Source organism: Haemorhous mexicanus, chromosome 12 (genome assembly GCF_027477595.1).
Source record: "Haemorhous mexicanus isolate bHaeMex1 chromosome 12, bHaeMex1.pri, whole genome shotgun sequence".
Taxonomy (NCBI): Eukaryota; Metazoa; Chordata; class Aves; order Passeriformes; family Fringillidae; genus Haemorhous; species Haemorhous mexicanus.
In genome coordinates this window covers 9,060,806-9,077,921 of record NC_082352.1, presented here as the reverse complement: position 1 = coordinate 9,077,921, position 17,116 = coordinate 9,060,806, and the positions used below count along the sequence as shown (strand labels likewise).

The 17,116-nt window shown below is 45.5% G+C and overlaps 3 protein-coding genes across 10 annotated transcripts in view; 2 read left to right on the top strand and 1 right to left on the bottom strand.

Annotated features, from left to right (window-relative positions):
* The window catches only part of MYLK3 (myosin light chain kinase 3), a 44,411-nt gene extending 40,835 nt beyond the window's left edge, over positions 1-3,576 (top strand). For all 8 annotated transcript variants that reach the window (XM_059857036.1, XM_059857035.1, XM_059857031.1 and 5 more), the window contains 2 exons: positions 822-954; positions 1,881-3,576. In XM_059857036.1, the coding sequence (XP_059713019.1) occupies positions 822-954; positions 1,881-1,952 (205 nt within the window). In that variant the 3' untranslated portion in view covers positions 1,953-3,576. The remainder of the gene's footprint in view (positions 1-821; positions 955-1,880) is intronic.
* A 248-nt stretch (positions 3,577-3,824) lies between these two features.
* On the bottom strand, positions 3,825-9,826 carry ORC6 (origin recognition complex subunit 6). The gene is made up of 7 exons (XM_059857039.1): positions 9,735-9,826; positions 9,204-9,333; positions 8,270-8,433; positions 7,100-7,189; positions 6,170-6,282; positions 4,874-4,945; positions 3,825-4,494 (listed from the first exon to the last, which is right to left on the bottom strand). Exons 1-7 carry the CDS (start codon positions 9,797-9,799, stop codon positions 4,328-4,330), a joined length of 801 nt encoding a protein of 266 aa, XP_059713022.1. The 5' UTR covers positions 9,800-9,826; the 3' UTR covers positions 3,825-4,327.
* A 110-nt stretch (positions 9,827-9,936) lies between these two features.
* Positions 9,937-17,116, top strand: part of VPS35 (VPS35 retromer complex component) — a 24,252-nt gene continuing 17,072 nt past the window's right edge. The window contains exons 1-2 of the mRNA XM_059857029.1: positions 9,937-10,002; positions 16,796-16,894. Of these exons, the coding sequence (XP_059713012.1) occupies positions 10,000-10,002; positions 16,796-16,894 (102 nt within the window). The 5' untranslated portion in view covers positions 9,937-9,999. The remainder of the gene's footprint in view (positions 10,003-16,795; positions 16,895-17,116) is intronic.

The following is a 17,116-nucleotide window of genomic DNA, read 5'->3' as shown; positions in this document are numbered from 1 at the left end:
GCCTGGTTAGGAGCTGTGAACGAAATGAGTATGTGAGAGAAGAGTGTTGTCAGTGAGTGGCAGAGAGCAGAGATTAGCTGGCCCAGTTGTTCACAAGGTGTGTGGCAGCCTCTGCTCTCCTGCAGCCCAGGCACCTTTGCCCTGCTGGGACGGTGGGTCTGGCCTTGGGCAGGATCTGCAGCCCCCTCCCTCCCTGTCTGCTGAAATTGGGCTGAGCAGGCAGGAGGTGGCTTCCATCAGCTCAGTGACAGCTCAGACAGAGCTCAGGAGTTAGGCATAGGCTTTTGATTTGAAAAAAGGCAAATTAAACTTTTTTCTCAACATCTCTACCTCAAGATTTCCTCTATTACCATATACTTCCCAAACCTTTTAGGATAGGCTTTGGCATTTGGGCCCGTTGTTGGATGTCAGGATATTAAGTATGCTTGACTTGATCCAAGTTTAGGGTGAATAGACAATTGTGCTTTTTAAATATGAGGCACAGAATATGCTTTTTCAATACGAGGCACAGCTTGTGCTGTCCGGACAGACAGATAACACCACAAATGTTACTTTTCTGTTAGCAAAGTTCTGAATTTGCATAATAAAGTGATACATTAACTAAAGGCCAGCTCAGCCGAGGCACTGCAGAGCCAGCAGCAGTCCTTCATCCCACTCACCCCTCCTTCTGGAGAGTGCCGGATGCTGTCAGGATCCCGGGCACGGGCATTGCACTCGCGTTCGTTCCTGGGGCCAGTTTCTTTACCCCTAGCAAAGAGCAGCCCGGGGCCCTGGGGAGGGGGGCAGAGGGGCTGGGCTCTCACCGACATCTCTCCCCGCAGCTGCCGGATGAGCGCCACGCAGTGCCTGAAGCACCAGTGGCTCTCGGACCTCCCTGCCAAGGCCCAGCAGTGCAAGCTCCGCCTCAAGTCCCAGCTGCTGCTGCAGAGCTACATGGCCCACAGGAAATGGAAGGTAAATAAATCTGCTGCCACAGGGAAATCACACCACAGGCACAGCCATTCCCTCCTCCTGTGTGGTGGCTCGCTGGCTTCTTGGTTGTACCAGCTGTGAAGTCTGTTTTTACCTGTAAATGTTTTGTCCTGCTTCTATTTCTAGCAAGTTTGGTTTTCATTTTCACGCTGATTGGTGAAAATCAGCGTGATCTGATCTTTCTTTCTACATGTTCAGAGGCTTCAGATGCTACTTTATATTAAAAGTTCATTCTCTTTACACCTTTTCCATTCTAGCAGTTGCATTGATCTACACTAAGGAGTAGGGATATAACTTAAGGCAGTGTGTGCCTCCCACTGCAGAATGGGAGTGTGGGAGAGAGGAAACAAACCTAGGCTTAAACCCATCGACAGAACTCTTCAGGATCTTACTGATAACCCCAGGCTCCTTCTGAACTAAGTTTTTATGAAGTGATAATAATTTAAAAGGTAATAATTTAATAGGTAATAATTTGTGTTTGAGTCTCTATTTGATTGTAGATAATTGATCCTAAAAGGTGAACACAGTGATCTTCTTAGAAGAAAGCCTGTGGAATTGTGAGGCAAACTCAGGATCATTTCCTTCTCTTTTGTCACTGGGGAGTTGCATTTCCTTGCCAAGGAGTTAAACCAGAGGCTTACACTTCTTTCAGTCCTGCACTGCAACTGCTTGGTGGCAAATTTCTGCACTTGCATCTTAAAGATGACACAATCTAAAGACCCATCACTGTCCAATTGCTAATAACACTGAAGAACCTCACAGTGCTGTGCAGGAACTACTGCAACCCACACAAGCTGGGGGTCACTAGAGGGAAATGGGTTTACCAGGAAGAGCAGTCCCTGTCAGCTGCAGAAAAGTTCCTTTGCCTTGGTTGCACTCATGCTTGGACTGTTCTGTTCTGTTCACAGAAACATTTTTATGTGGTGGCTGCTGCTAACAGGCTGAAGAGATTTCAGAGTATGTCTGTCAAGCTTGCATGAGCTTGTGTGAAACCTCCACCACTCCTGGACATGAAGGTGGACATGAAGGTGGAAGGAGGACTCAGTGTCTCCAAACATTTCTATCCCTGTTTTATAACATAAGGTTTTGGGACTGCCTTCCTCAATTATTTTGTGTGTTAGTGCTGTGGTTCCAGAAGAGCCTTGAAGAAACACAAGATCTCTAAAAGCAGAAGTTACTTTGTTTGTTTTTACAAGTTTTTAGTTGTTCTATAAAGTGGTGGAAAAACGTGGCTGTTACTGGGGGTGACTTCTTGCTGAAGGCTTTGATTCTGCAGAGAATTGTTGGTGTGTTTATAGCAGAAAATCCTTGGCAGTTTTCTGGTCTCTCACACCAAGCACAGGATCTCTAAAGACTTTTTTTCCTGACTGATGATTGTGTGTTACCAGCTTTAGAGAACCGCCACACAGTGGCAAAACTTGTCCCTCAGGTGTTTGCTACTTAAAAGATACAGACATTGTTTTCTTCTGTATTTCTTTCCAAAAGGTAATTTCCCCACAACATGAAGACGCTTCAGTGCAACTCCAGCTTGGGTGGTTTTGGTTTGTTTTGGTTTTTTATTATTCTATTCTCTCCCTTAAAAAATAGTCACTGCATAGTTAGGAACTATGAGGAGCCCTGGCTTGGGGTAACTTAAGTCAGTCCATTGCTGCTGTTTCTTAGGGCAAGTTGAATTAAGCTGAACTGATTGAACTTCTGGAAGGAGATGTGTGAAACTGCCATGCATACAAATCACCTAGTGACTGTTGGGTCTATGCAAAAAGATCTCATGTTGTAGAGAAAAGAGGAGAGTTCCAGAGATTTTATGTTTTTAAAACTTGTAAGTGCTTTTCATTGTCCATAACTGCAGCTCTTAAGTTGCTAAGTTTTAGTTTGAGGATTTGTTTCTCCTCTCAGGAAATTTTAATGCAGTGTGAGAAGCTGGTATGATGTGACATGCAAAACAGGTTTCATTTCTAATAGGTTCAGTGACAGGGAAATGGTGTGTTGCCAGACTCTGCCTTTAGTCCAGTTAGGAGGTTGAAGCCCTTCTTTCCCCCTCTCTTAGCTCTTGAACATTAAACCTTTTCTTCACAATATTAACTTATTTTGGATTTTAAACTCTTTCCTTATGCATAGAGTGGGAGCCACTTACAATCTCTCAGATAAAAGTACAATATTATTTATTAAACCTGTGGTTTCCTCCTCTGGATTCTGCAAAACTCAGTATGAACTGGATGGGCTCTTAGGAAAAATGGAAATTAGTATTACTAAAAGTAGCTTTCCAGCAAAGGCACCTGTGAAGTTCCTTTGGACTTTATGGTCTTTGACACCCCTTGAATTTGCAGAAGTGTTGGTTGCTAATGATGAGGTTTGTAAGACTGCCTTACTCTGGTCTAGCTATCTTTTCCACTCAAGTGTTTCTCACTTTGCATAGTCCTGACTTTTTTTGCAGCATTTCCAGAACTGGGACAGAGAAGAATCTTGATAATTTATCACCTTCTATGAAGGCCCACTTTTGTTCTTTTCCTTCCACAGTGTTTCTGCATGGTGAATGTCATTGTATTCATTGGTCTGTATATTTCTGAATTAATACTAATAAATTTCATGAAAGTGGAACAAGAATATTCATCAACATGGGTTTAAGCCCTGCTGCCAAACCAACCTGAAAGTATTTCTGGGTGGGTCCAGAAAACATGCAAGAGAAATGGAACAAAGACTTGTTCTCTAAGCTTGACTGTGAGACACAAAAAAATCTGTTGCCCAGTCAACATCCTTTTGCTCTGGATATCTTTCTTCTTAAGGCACAGACATCTCCTCATGTTATTTTGCATTCCAAGTACCTGTGCCAAGAAGATGTCATAATACAAAGCTTTTCTTTCCAGTATTTTTATTGCTTCTTGGAATATTTGGGACCCCTTAAAAAAGCACAAGAGATTTCATTCCTATACACAAGAAGGTAAGTCAAGTTCATTGACTAAACAATATTTATTTAAAAAAAAAAACCCAAAACAAAAAAATAAGGCTTTATTTCTCTGCTGGCTTTGCAGTTTAACAAGGCACTGTTAGTCCCCTTCTTCTTATTTCACTGACTGCTTCCAGCCAGGGGCCCAAGGGCCTGTAACTTAGAACTTATTTACACTTGAAGTAGCATCTTATCTACTTCTTGCAGCAAGAGAATGAAGCTATTCTACCCCTAATGCCACAGCCTGTGAGCAGTCACACACACTTCCTGTAAAATCCCACCACTCCATGGTGTCATTTATTAAAAATAACATTCTTAAATACTTAAAACCTAAATAAAATCAGCTGTCTGCCAGGCAGCCATCATGCACACGCTACTGGATCTCTTGTTGGAGCAGAGGGAGAGTTAAAATCAAGAGCAAGCAGCAGTTACATTACTGGGTGGCATTACAGAGTCAGTACTCCTTCTTTCTTGTGCCTTAGCAGCGTTTTCCAGGATTTTCTTTTTCCATTCCTCATAGTCCTGATTAGTTTCAGTCTTTGGCTGTTTACATGGCAGTTCCTCATCCTCTTCAGAGCCTGTGAGGAAACAAGAGAGCCCATGAGAGGCCATCATGGGCAGCATGCTGCTGGGGATAACAGGCAGTGAGCAGATGTACAGACAGCAGGAGGGGGCTGTCCCTGTGCTGTCTAATCCTGTGGGTCCTGCTCCCCTCACCTGCTGGGACAGTCACCTGTGTGTCTGAACAGAGCAGCTGTCCTTCATTCTACTGGGACTATCCAGCAGAAACCCCTCTGTCCTGCTGCCAGGCTCTCTGTGCTTCCACCAAGGTTTGCAGGACTGAGAGCTGCTGTGTGTTGGAGCATCATGGCCCATCACACAGCTCAAACAGGAGCAGCAAGAAAGCTCAGAACCACTCCAGTGAGGTGCTTGTCCTCACAGCTAAACACAACTCACCATCTTCCTGCTCACACTGCTCCAGGGTGCTCTGCAAGCTGTCAGGTGTCTCTGCAGCCAGTGGAACAGCTTCTAAAAAAACAAGTTGCTTTGCTTTTGAATGGTATTTGGGGCTCCAAATAATTAATATGAATCTTTGACAGCAGTGCCACCTTCCACAAGTACTGCTGTCCAGTCAGAGCAGATCCCTGGTCCAGACTAATGCTCAAGCTCTTCAAGTACGGCATGGACTGCCTGGCTGCTTTAATTAGCAGCAAATGGCTGCTGCACTGCTAACCACAATGATCCACCATGCTGATTGCCCCAAACCACACTGCTACCCTTGTAGGTCACTCAGGCAGCATTATCAATGATTTCTTTTCCTTCTATTCCATTCCCACTATTTCCATAGATACCCACAACAGGCAGGAGGCTGTGCAGGTATACAGATGCACACTCTTCCCTGAATTCTTCTGGAAATTCCCAGTTGTCTTTAGTTGCTTTAGTGCTGGGGTAATGTTTGGGTTTTTATATGCCTAGGAGAAAGTAGCAGCTTTAGGGGTAGATTCAGGCAGCATGTTGCAGGAAACATCAGGGTATGAAGACACAGTGAGAGAGGATAACTTTCAGTGGGAAAGTAAAAAATGAAAGCCTGGGAAAAGAAAAAGGAGAAAGAGGAAGCAGCAGAAATACAAGGACATTATGGCACATACTGTATTTCAGGCTTTCTCCCCCACAGAAGGGAGCAGAGAGAGCTACAGGCTCAACAATGGGCAAGAAATATTCCTGACATCTGCCCAGTGTATGAGGAGGGGTGGTGCCAGGGAATGGCTGAGTTGGTACCAGAGCAGCAAGGCTTATGCTTGTTAATCTTGCAGTGGGGGAAAGGAAAGCACAGGAGTGAGTCAGCCTGAGAAGATGTTTGTGATAATTTGTGTGCCAGGTTTCCATGTTAACAGGATGCAGAAACCAGGCAAGAGGGAGGAATTCAAGATAGGTCAGGTAGTATGGGAGAAGGAAGGAATAAATTGCAGCAGCAGAGGCTGTAAAGAGCAGTGAGCATTTGAGAAGAGAGGAAGATATTATTTTTGTCCTTGTCACTTTTTCTCTATTTTTGTTCTTGCTAAGCTATTGCAATTTCTCCAGAAGCAACGACTGGAACTGGGCTGCAGGAAACAAGATGGAATGGAATGGCAGATTTGGCTGGGAGGTGACAGCTGAAAGTGATCAGACTGAAATCACCAGTGGAACAGGATGGGGCTCTGTGAGGCCATGGGATGGGTGGGCTGTCTTACAGGGACAAAGCCAAGAACTTACTGCTGAGCTGCTGGCTTATCTTCTCCAGCTGATTGCACAGCCGGTCAAATATTGCTTTTTTCACTCCAGATGTAGCCACCATTTTAGTTTTGTCCACTTTTAGCTTCAAACACCTGCAAGAGAAAGTTATCCCTGTACAAAGCAACAGTCCAGCAACTACCACTTAGGTGAGGTGGTAATTACTGCACCAACACTGCCTGTGAGAATGAGGAAGGCAGGCCTGACTTTTTGATCCACCTTTCCTTGTGTTGCTCAGAAACAAGTCTGATTAAAAACCAGAGCCCTGCACTACTCAGTCAATACAGCTCAATTGAAACTCAGGGTGAGTTCAACTTACATAAGGAATTGTTTTAGGAAAAGGTAACTTTTCAGATTTTCAGGGAAATCAGGACAAAATGCCACTACAAAAAAAAGCTGAATGTGACTGAATGTGTCAATAGAGCCCTTGTCAGGAGCTGTGCAATTACACAGCACCTGTACTGCTGAATGTGACTGTCACCAGGTGTAATGCTGAGGGAGGAAGATCTTTGCATACAAGCAAATTCTTCCCAAGTGCTGGCTGAGTCACACACCTCTGTTAGCTGACATGGGCCTACAGCTATCAGAGCCATCTCCCAAATGCTACAGCACCCTCAGGATGGGATGGTGTAGTTCTTGGGGCTTTTCCTTCTTCAGAATGGCTGCTTCTTGGTGCTCAGAAGCCCTTCCTGCACCCTGAGCAGCCTTTCACCAGAAGCCATGTAAGTTTTTGCTTGGTGCAGTGCACCTTGAAGACTTCACTATGAGGAAAGGCCTGGTTTGCTCCAGCTTTGCAGGAGCAGGGCAGCAGGATATGCTAAGCAAGACCCTGAGTGAATGAGCTGCTGCAGTGGCTGGTGTCTCAGCAGGCATTTCATTTCAGCCTGCAGAAGGTCCCCAGGCTGCACTCACCTGCATGCAGTGCACAGAGCAGCTGTTAGGAACAGGGGTTTGGAGAAATCCAGGTCCACTCGCTGTGCTTCCGAGAGGCTGCACTCATACCTGGGGAACAGCAAGTGACACTTGGACAGGGCATTTGCCTCACATGAAGCTCTCAAATCCATCTGTTACTCAGACCTTGAACAGGTCTGCTGGACCACCTGGGCCTCTGCAACCCAGTCAAGCAGAAACAGCTGCTACTGCCTGAGAGGAGCAAAACAGATGAGGGAAAGAAAAGGGCTGGGATGACCTCCTCTTCTGGAATTAGAGGTGTTTTAAACTGGGCATCTGGATCAAGGCATGTCACTAAAATCTACTGCTTGTGCTCCTGATCCACACAGCACTTTTAGCTCTGCCTAACATCTTAAAATTTACAGTGAGATGCTTTCCATAAATCCATCCTACAACAGAAGGCAGCATTAGAGTTTCTTTGTTCCCAGGAATATGTATGTTACAGAGAGGAAGGCTTAAAAATGGAAAATGACAAAGTCGATGTGCAGCACTGAAAAATGCCATTTTTTATTGTCCACCTGCCCCAGGCTATTTTTTTTTCCAGTTTGTTTCAAGTGTCACCAAGCAGGCACAGCCTTTGTGCACTGACCTAACAGCAATAAACATGTGCAATCAGGGGGACAGCACTGAGCTCTTCAGGGACTGCTCTGCTTAAAGCAGATCATACAGAATGGGAAATTTTAGTTAACTCTGCTGAATCTCCACTGAAGTGTTCTAGCTATTGGTTTAACAGGTAGAGTGATGTGTATTTTAAGAGCTCTCTATCCCTAAAAGGGAGGATTTATTTCTCCTGAGCATTACTTCTGAACTGTGCCATGATCAGCAGTTAAATGGATGACAGTGTGATGCTATGGGCAAATACAGGGATTTAGAGTCCTGTATTTTTTACACTGTTCCCAGCTGAAAAATTACTAGTTGGACAATCATTTGCTGAGATTCACACACTAAATCCTTCTAACAAGTATTCTAAAAAGTGGCCCAGCTCATGGCTGGATTTTCAGTGCCAAGAACTCACCTCAGTGCTCAATCAGTAGGAGATATCTGGCCCTTCCAAACATCAAGCTCTTTACACACCTGAAGAGCTAAGAACCCTACTTGTGGTTCCCAGTGTGCCCAGAAGAGCTTCCTCACCTCTGCAGGATCTCTGAAGCCATGTTCACTGCCTCTGAGCAGCAGAACTGCACAGCCAAGTCTCGCATCCCCAGCCTTTGGTTCACCCCTAGCAAACACTCCAAAGACTTCATGGAGCTCTGGTAGGTGGTCTTGTTCAAACCAGAGAGTTTGACACAATAGCTCTGTCAAGAAGACAAAGACAAGCCCCAAGAATTAGCAAGAGTCCTTTCTGACATCTTAATCAGGCAACCAACACAATCATTAAGTTCAGTGGCTACATTAAACAAATTTGTGCAATGAATAATGTATGTTTTGACTGCACACAGAAAGATGAACCACCTAGGAATGCCACATCTTTTACTGCAGTGATATTTTTAGGCCGTTTCACTGGAAATAAGGTTTGACATTTCCATATATGACATGGCCCCTTCATCACAAGGTAATTAGTGAAAAAATTACCAAAGTTGAAGACATGAGCAACAACTTCATGGAGTCAGGTCCAATTAAATTCTCCTCTGCTGTAAATGGACAATCAGGAATAGATTATACCAGGCATTATTTTGACAGGTAAGTGCTATTCACCTGGCAGATTTACAGATGGAGGTTTACAGGTACCCCTGCAGTGAGAGATTTCTTAGAGCAACTGCTTTTTTTCCCACAGTAAAAGAGAAATCTTAAATTTAACATCCTTGTTGGTAATCTATTTGTTACTACAAGAGTTGAAATTAAGTTGACATTATACCAAAGCAAGCTCAATTAGTGAAGGGACTATGATGGTGGTCTCAATTCTCACTGTTTCAAACTGAACAGAGAAAGGTCTACCACAGCAAACTGCGGGATTTAGGGGGAAGTTAGTTATTATTTCCCATTCCTGCTCCCAACACACACTACAGAACAGTGGTTTTGTGGAGTCAGGCAGGATGCACCAGCCAGCCAAGTCACACGCTCTCACTTTGTCAACCGGTTGTTTCATGAAACTCGCCGCCAGGTCCAGGCACATCACAGCACTGCTCGTCGCCGTCATCTGAGCCATTAACCCCGTGCACTTCACCTGGGACAGCCGCAGATACTCCTCAGCTTTTCTGCAAAACACCCAGAACACAAAGGCCTCGTCAGAACCACAGCTACGAGGCAGAAGGCAGAATGTCCCGCAGGACTCGACCCAAGGTTCCGCAGTCCGGCTGCAGCACGGCCTGAGGGCCCGGGGTGCTGACGGGGCACCGGCGCCCCTCCCTGATGCTGTGCAGCAGCAGCTCTGCCCTGCAGGGCCGCCGATGTCTCACTGAGCCCGCAGCTCGGGGACTTCCAGCGCATCCACCAGACACAAGGCAGGCGCTGCTGCGGTACTGGGCACAGCGCGGGGGAGCGGGTGGGGTAGGGCCGGCCCGGCGGGACCCGCTGTCCCTGGCGAGACCATCACGGAGGCTGCTGCGGGCAGGGCAGGGCAGGGCAGGGCAGGGCAGCACGGGGCGAGCGGCGGTACCTGAGCAGAGCGGGCTCGGCCAGGCCCAGCCGGACCGCCATGGCCCGCACGGCCCCGCGCTCCATCGCTCGCCGCGCCTGGCGCGCACTCAACCCATTGGCCACCTGCGCCGCCAATCACCGCCCTGTCCGCCAATGAGCACGCAGCGCGGCTCTTCCTCCGAGCGGGCCAATGGGCGGCGCGCGGCGGCTGGGAGGGGCGGGGCGGTGCGCGCGGCGCAGTCACATGACGGGGCGGCGCTGGCGGGGGCGGCGGCGGCGCGACCATGGTGAGGGGCAGCGGCTGGGGGGCCGCGGGGCGCTGGGAGCGCCTGTCGCGGGCGGGGCCGCGCCGCGCAGGGACCGAGGGGCCGGCGGCCGAGGGCCGGGCCGGGCCCGGGGCAGCGCCCTGAGCCGCCGCGCTGGGCCGGCGGCGCGGCGGGCCCGGCCGGGTGCGGGGCTTCAGCGGGCGCGGAGGCCGCACGGTCCGGCCCGGGCGGGGCTGGGGTGCGGGCCGGGCCCGCTGTGCCGGCGGTAACGCTGCCCGCGGGCTGGGCCGGGTCACCGCCTCGCTGCGTTTTGCCCGTTTGCTCGTAGGGGCGCAGGGAAAGGCGGTGTTTTTACCGGGGAATCGCCGCCGTAGCAGCGGTCAGTTCGGTCAGTTTCGCTGTCTTTGGCGGTGCTGCCCCTGTGTTAATCCCGGGTTTGTGACATTGCCGGTTCTGTGCACGTGTGCCGTGGTTGTCCGCCTTGCAGCCTGCGCTCCTGAGCCTCCTGACCCTCCAAGACTGCTGTCGTAGGCTTCCCGAGTAAACTTCCTTTCTTTTCCGGTTGTGCATTGGTGGGCGCAGCTCATTTGAGCTGTTTGCCGCAGATGTTGGTGTTTGTTAGGCAGGGAGGCAGCGAGGTGAGGCTCAGCCACTTCTCCCAGGCAGTTAGCAGTAGGACAGGAGGGCATAGTCATAAGATGTGCCGGGAGGTTCAAGCTGGATATTTGGAGGAACTTATTCACAAAGTGGGTGATTAGACATTAGAATGGACTGCCCACGGAGGTAATGAGGTCACGGTCCCTGGAGGTGTTTAAAGAAGGACTGGCCACTGGACATGGCACTCAGTGCCTTGGTCTGGCTGACAAGGTGGTGTTTGATCTTTCCAACCTCATTCATTCTGTGAAACCTGAAATTTCCCCATGGAAATAATGCATACTGAGAAATACTTGTCAATCCTCAATGAAAATAAGGGGACAGTCAAGTTTCCTAGTAAAACACAAGTATCTTTAATGCACCTTCAGTGGTACGTAATATTCAGTAAAATTTTAAGCAGCACATGCTATAACCACCACAAAGTGTAATTAGCCTAAGTGTGACATGTGAACAGTACTAACAGTATATAGATAGTGGGGCAGAAAATCACTGAATGCTTTATAAACAGGGGTTTGCTCAGTTCTTAGGCTTTTGGAACAGACTTTTTTTTTAAAGTTATAGGTATGTTGATCTCTGTATCTTTGGGGCTGGGCAAAACCTGTACTGTTACTTGCCACCGGTCTCTGTCCCCCACACAAATATTTTGTGCTGGTCAGTTATTCAGCAATGCAACTACTTTTCTTTGCCTGTCATTTCCATGGGAACTGGCCAGACACTTGTCTGGTCACATGGCTTCTTTCTAAGAATAGCTGTTGTCAGGTGATTCAGAAAAAGTAAAGTTACAGATGTTGAACATGGGATTATCACAGATGTTAAATATGGGATAATTCCCTCTACTAAATTAGGCTCCCCTGTGATTTCCTGTGGCTGAGCTTGGTTTAAACCTTGAAGCTGAATTCTTAAGTACCTTTAACATGACTTGTTTTAAGAGGGCTCTGGCTGCTTTTGATCATGCCCTGAATAAAAAGTCCATCTCTTTAATACTTAATAGTGTCTTGTGGCTTCCTGTAGCAGTAAGTACCAGTTTCAACATGTGAAAAATGCTTTCATCTCTCTGATTTATCTCTGAGCTCCTATACTGTGAGATGTGATAGAAGTTCTGGAGCCTACAGTGTTGCAGAGAAATGCTTCCTGTATGGTATAAAATGCTTATGCTTTGGTTTTTGGTTATTTTTTTTGGTAATTTCCTCAGTATGTTAGCCAGCAGTGCAGTGTGTGCTGTAGGCTGGCAGTGTCCTGATCTGCTGCTGTAGCTCAGCCCTGCTGTCCCTTGGGCAGCCCCACTGAAGTGTCTCAGCAGTGGTGTGTTGGCAGGTAGTCCCAATAGCAATGGGAGGAGGCAGGAAAGCCTCCCTGGTAAATGTCATTTGTTGTGGTGTTCAGTACAGTGGGTGAGCAAACAGAAGGAGCTGCCATGTGGAACAGGCTGTAAGCACATGAGTTACCTAAAGAAAAGCACTTCTGGAGATTAGGTGAAAATGCGCTTTAGAGTGGAATGGAAGCACAGCCTTTTACTCATAATTATTTATACTCTGCATACAGCTTGAGGCACCTGTGTGTCAGAACATGAGCTTTTAGCCTTGACAAGCTCCCTGGAACTCTGCTGTCTTTCAGTACTGTGTCATTCTTGAGTACTCCAAGGTACCAGATTTTTAAGTGAAATAAGTCAGCACATTGGTTATTATTTTGGGCCCTCTCTGGAGTGCAGCTCAATGTCAAATACAGAACTAAAAATGAATCTCATGGAAATGAGTTTTAGAAAATGAGTAAATCTTACACAATAGGTGCAATGTTTGTTTTGTATGTTCAGGAGGAATTGCTGTTATGAGGGTAGTCATGATCCAGAATAATGTTTATGGCTGTAGTAATATACTTCCCTAATAGCTATTTGCAGGGTAACTTGTATTAACTATTCTGGTCAGCTGGTTTCAAGCTGGTTTGGGTTTAAAAAAATTGTTTTTCAAGGCAACTTACAGTTTAGTTTACTAGCCTTTATTAAAAAAAAGAAAAGCCAAAGAAACAAAACCTAAAAGGAATGAAAAATACACCAAAACAAACAAACAAACAAAAAAACAGTACCAAAAGCTAGCTTTCCTCACGTCTCCCTTCCAAGTTCATCTGCTGTGAGTTTTGACTTCCATGACTTGCATGTGGTAACTTATGCTGGCTGTGTTCAGAGCTAGCAAGGCTTCTGTCTCTTGTGCAGAAGCTGCTGGTGCACCTGGGGGAGGCACTTCTCTGTCCCTTCTCCACTGCTCACCTGCTTCCTCGTTGCTTCAGAGGAAAAAATGAGCAAAGCAGAACTCTTCACATCAACTTTCTGTTTTTTTCTACAACATTGGCAGTGTATCTAGTGTGGTTATAGCTCAGACATTTCTAAAGTCTAAATAGCTGCATAATTGAAGCTATAAATTGCTTCTCTTGTGCTCAGGCAGGGGTTTGTGCCTTATTGTACATGTAGTTGACAAGGCAGGATGTTCTGTACTGGTGCTTTTGTCCAGGGTCAAAGTGTCTTCCACTTCAAAAGCTGATGTTCAAGATTGTTTTTGTAGATGGATCTAGTTGCTCCACAGTTGCTTTTTTGATAAAATGACACTTGAAATACCATCATATGTTACTAGGTTGGTAATTTAAGTGTAAGATACAGAACATAAACAGCTTTATTCAGCATGGAATCTGACAGAACTGTGTTGTGATTCATTGTGTTCCCTGCTGGATCTCACTGGTAGGCTTTTGCTACATGTTCTTTCCTTCATTTGCCTTTTGTCACCACATCCTCAAACTTCGGGCATGTGTTAGTAGTATATGTGTGTCTTGATGTGATCTTGTGTATCACTTGATAATTACCAGGTTATGTTTGGGAACCCCTGCAGTTGTAAAGCTGAAAGTAGCTTGTCTTCTGAAGTTGGAAGGGGTAAGCTGATACATATTCAGACTTGGAAAAGTAAAAGTTGGAACTTGTTCACTAGTGCTGCTGTTAAGATGTTTTCTATTCCTACAAAAATAAAGCTGGTACAAGCAACCCCTCAAGTGACACCACTGCTCCTGTGCTATGCTTTTGACAGCAGTGTAGGTGATTGTGCTACCTGTGCCACTCAAAAATGCTGCAGTTGTCTTTTCTTCAGACATGGAGTATAGTGCCCTCGTAGTAATTTAGTCTGATCACCTTCTCAGTCTTCAAATCAACACACATACAAATTGCGTTTTCCTATTTCTTAATTTTCCATATCTTGGAGAGATACAGAAGAAATAAATTAATATCTTGTGTTAGTATGAAAATGCTTCTTTTGATGAATTCAGTACTTAGTTCCAGTGTTGAATACAGTGTGGGACCTGGCTGTTCAAATTTAGAGCAGAACTGGAAGTATTCTCTGTCTTCTGTTAATGCAGACAGAGTTTGATGTAAAGCTGACACTATAAATGAATGAAACTCCAAGTTTTCCCCAGCTGAACTACAGTGGCTAAACTACAGTGGCTAAAGTTCTCTAAGAAGATACAAATGTGTCTGCTGGGCTCATAGCTGGTATCATGAAAAGGATAGTTCTGAACTTACAGCCAGGATTCTATAACCAACATGTTTGCACACCAGAAGTAAGGAAACCAATGCACATGGTCTCAGCCAGATTCTTCCTGGGTTTGTAGCAAATATGTGTATGTTTCAGTAATGCTTTGGCTTGGTGTTGCTGTTAAAAAGCCTTTTTTTCACAGCCCTGTTTGCAGTGTTTTATGTGGCTTTAGGCCGAACCAGGTAATTGGTAATCTATTAATCAGCTGGGCTTGTCTTACAGCTTTTTAGATGGTTTACAGCCTAAACTGCTCTCCCAGCACTGTTTGGCCCCATGAACAGCTGGGAATGGAAGAGCAGGGCTGGTGGCTGTGTAAACTTCATGCCCATCAGGACAAGGGGGCTTGGGAAGTTGTGGTCAGTGTTAGCACTGCTGCACTGTTCCTAGCTGTGCTTTAATAGAGATTTGATGTGGTCAGAGCTTATGGCATTCAGCTCAGTAGTGATTTATTTTCTCTAAAGTGCTGGTATGGATTCAGGGGACTGTAGAGTGTAACCAATGTTCTGGCATAGACATTATTCAGCAAGTCTGTTATGTGATGTTCTGATATTGATTACTGCACACTAGTCCCTGCACTGTCATTTTGTGTTCCTTAAAAGTCTGATCTGCCAGTGAATAATTAAAGCTTAGCAATTACAGCAAACTTCTGCTGGCAGAACATTCTTGTTTCACAGTTTGAGGTTGTCTAAGGGTTTGTAGCTATTGAATTGCCTGGGAAATAGAATCATCTAACCACGGTTGCTTCTTTTTCCTTATGCTTAAATCATTTTTGGAAGACCTGCACATTGATTAATTATGTAGAGAGAGAGTTTTGTAAGAGGTGGAGTCACTCTAATTAGCAGAGATGGCATTTTCGTTGGCTAAATACATTTTTTAATTAGTTATTGTGCATAGTTGGAGTATTACTGAGGCACACTGACTCACAAGTGTTCGTTGGAAGGAACCTTTTTCTCATATAACCTCCTTGAAGAAGGTTTGTCACCAGTGTTGGATCACATCAGCCTTGGTTTTGTCCAGCTGGGTGATTGAGGAGTTTCAAGAGCAGAGTTTCATTAGGTCATGATCAAGGCAGGAACAGTATTGTAGAGCACTCTGTTTTCTGTATGGGGAAGAGGATAGTGGGAGATTTCAGCTGCAGAAAAAGAACCCAATTAAATATGGGAAATAACAGGGATGTGAAATGCTCTATCACCATTCAATTGGTGTTAAACTAAAACTTCCCTGCTTTAATTAAGGCCTCAATTTTAATCTCAGTCCTCAACAGATACTTCTGGGGACTCCTCACATGGGACATGTGGGAGTTGGTACTGAAAACAGAGTTTTTAAAAACATTAGCGTGATGTGATTCATGGCCTTCCAGCTTGTTTCTGAAATGCAGTTAAAAGGAGCAGACCAGAGACCTTCTGAGCACAGTGGATGAAGGGAACAAGTATAAATAGCTGAGAATTTATTGAAGGTGAAGGCTCAGAGAACCTGCTGTGCAAATGACTGTGCTTGGTATTTGTCATGACTAGAGAAGATGTAGCTGAAATACTGCATCAGTGCTTTTGTCTCCAGCATTATTTCAGAGAGGCCATCTGAAAACAAGCTGCAGGATTGAGAGAAGTGGAGATGCTCTAATGAGGTGTTGAAGGCTGATCCTGAACAAGAGGTGGATGGCAGTGTTTCCTTGTAAAGCCTTAGGAGAAAGGCTGGGTGCAGGTGGAGACAGCAGTAGGGGTTCTGATCTGAGTTTGGACATCTTAGCAAATAACTTCAAGATGCTTGTAGAAACTGATCTCATTATTCTGGTAGAGGGAGGTAGCAGCTGCAGTAGGAGAAGGCCTGTTATAGCTGGATTAAGGGGAAATAGAAGGATGTAAGCAATGGATTTATTTAATGTGTTAAGAAAATGCAGTATGAACCTTGGAAAGTCAGAAGATAGTGGAAGTTTTAGTTGAAGGCATAGAATGTGCTCTCTGAGGGGAAGCAAGAGTGTCACTCTGACAACGTGACTGGGACAAGACACATGAAGTTGTTTCTATTCAGCTTTCTGATCCAATCTGCAAGTAGCCTCTACCTTCTGGAAGGCACTAACTGTACTTTATCCTTTGCTTATCAGAAACTTGTCCTGAATGGAATGGCATAGCTCAGATAGCAGTGGAGGACTTGTGACTTGTGAGCACAGAAAGCATCTGTGCAGTTGCAGTGTGTGGTCTGGGCTCTGCTTTGAGGCTCTGTGGACAGAAGTAATAACAGTGCTTCCTCTCAGCACAGTCGTGTCTCTGCATTCTCTTGGAGCTTTTCTTCCCACATACTTGCACTGAGTTCTTGACCTCTAAATGTTGGAAAGGAAAAGTTGGCCCTGCTCTGCCCCTGTGGCTTTGCTGTCCAAGAAGCAATGGTGCTTGCAGGCTACCTGTAACCTCCCCTCAGGTTTTTGCAGGGCACTTGAACTTTCTCCATTACATGTCACACAACTATTTCTGACAACCCTTGAGTGGTCACACTGCAGTGTCACTTGCAGTGCATTTTAAAGTGTGGGAATCCAGTTTTAGTCAAGTCATAAGCAGCTTTATTGAATTCTGTTTTGTTTGGTGTCTTTTTTCCTCCAGCCAACAACACAGCAATCTCCTCAGGATGAACAGGAAAAACTCCTGGACGAAGCCATTCAGGCTGTGAAGGTGCAGTCGTTCCAGATGAAGAGATGCTTGGTAAGAATGTGACTTTAAAAGGCAATGAAGCTTCTTGTCTGCTAGGAATAAAACAGTAAATCAATACCAATCTCTAGTGCTGTAAGGAAAGTTAACCCTTTATGTATCTTTTTCCAGAGGCTTTGCCAATAAATGAGGCAACTGCTCATTGAGTGTGAGCCTTGGGTATTTTTTGAAGGTGGCTTCCTGATTTTGCTCCAGTATTTGACAAGATGAGTTAAA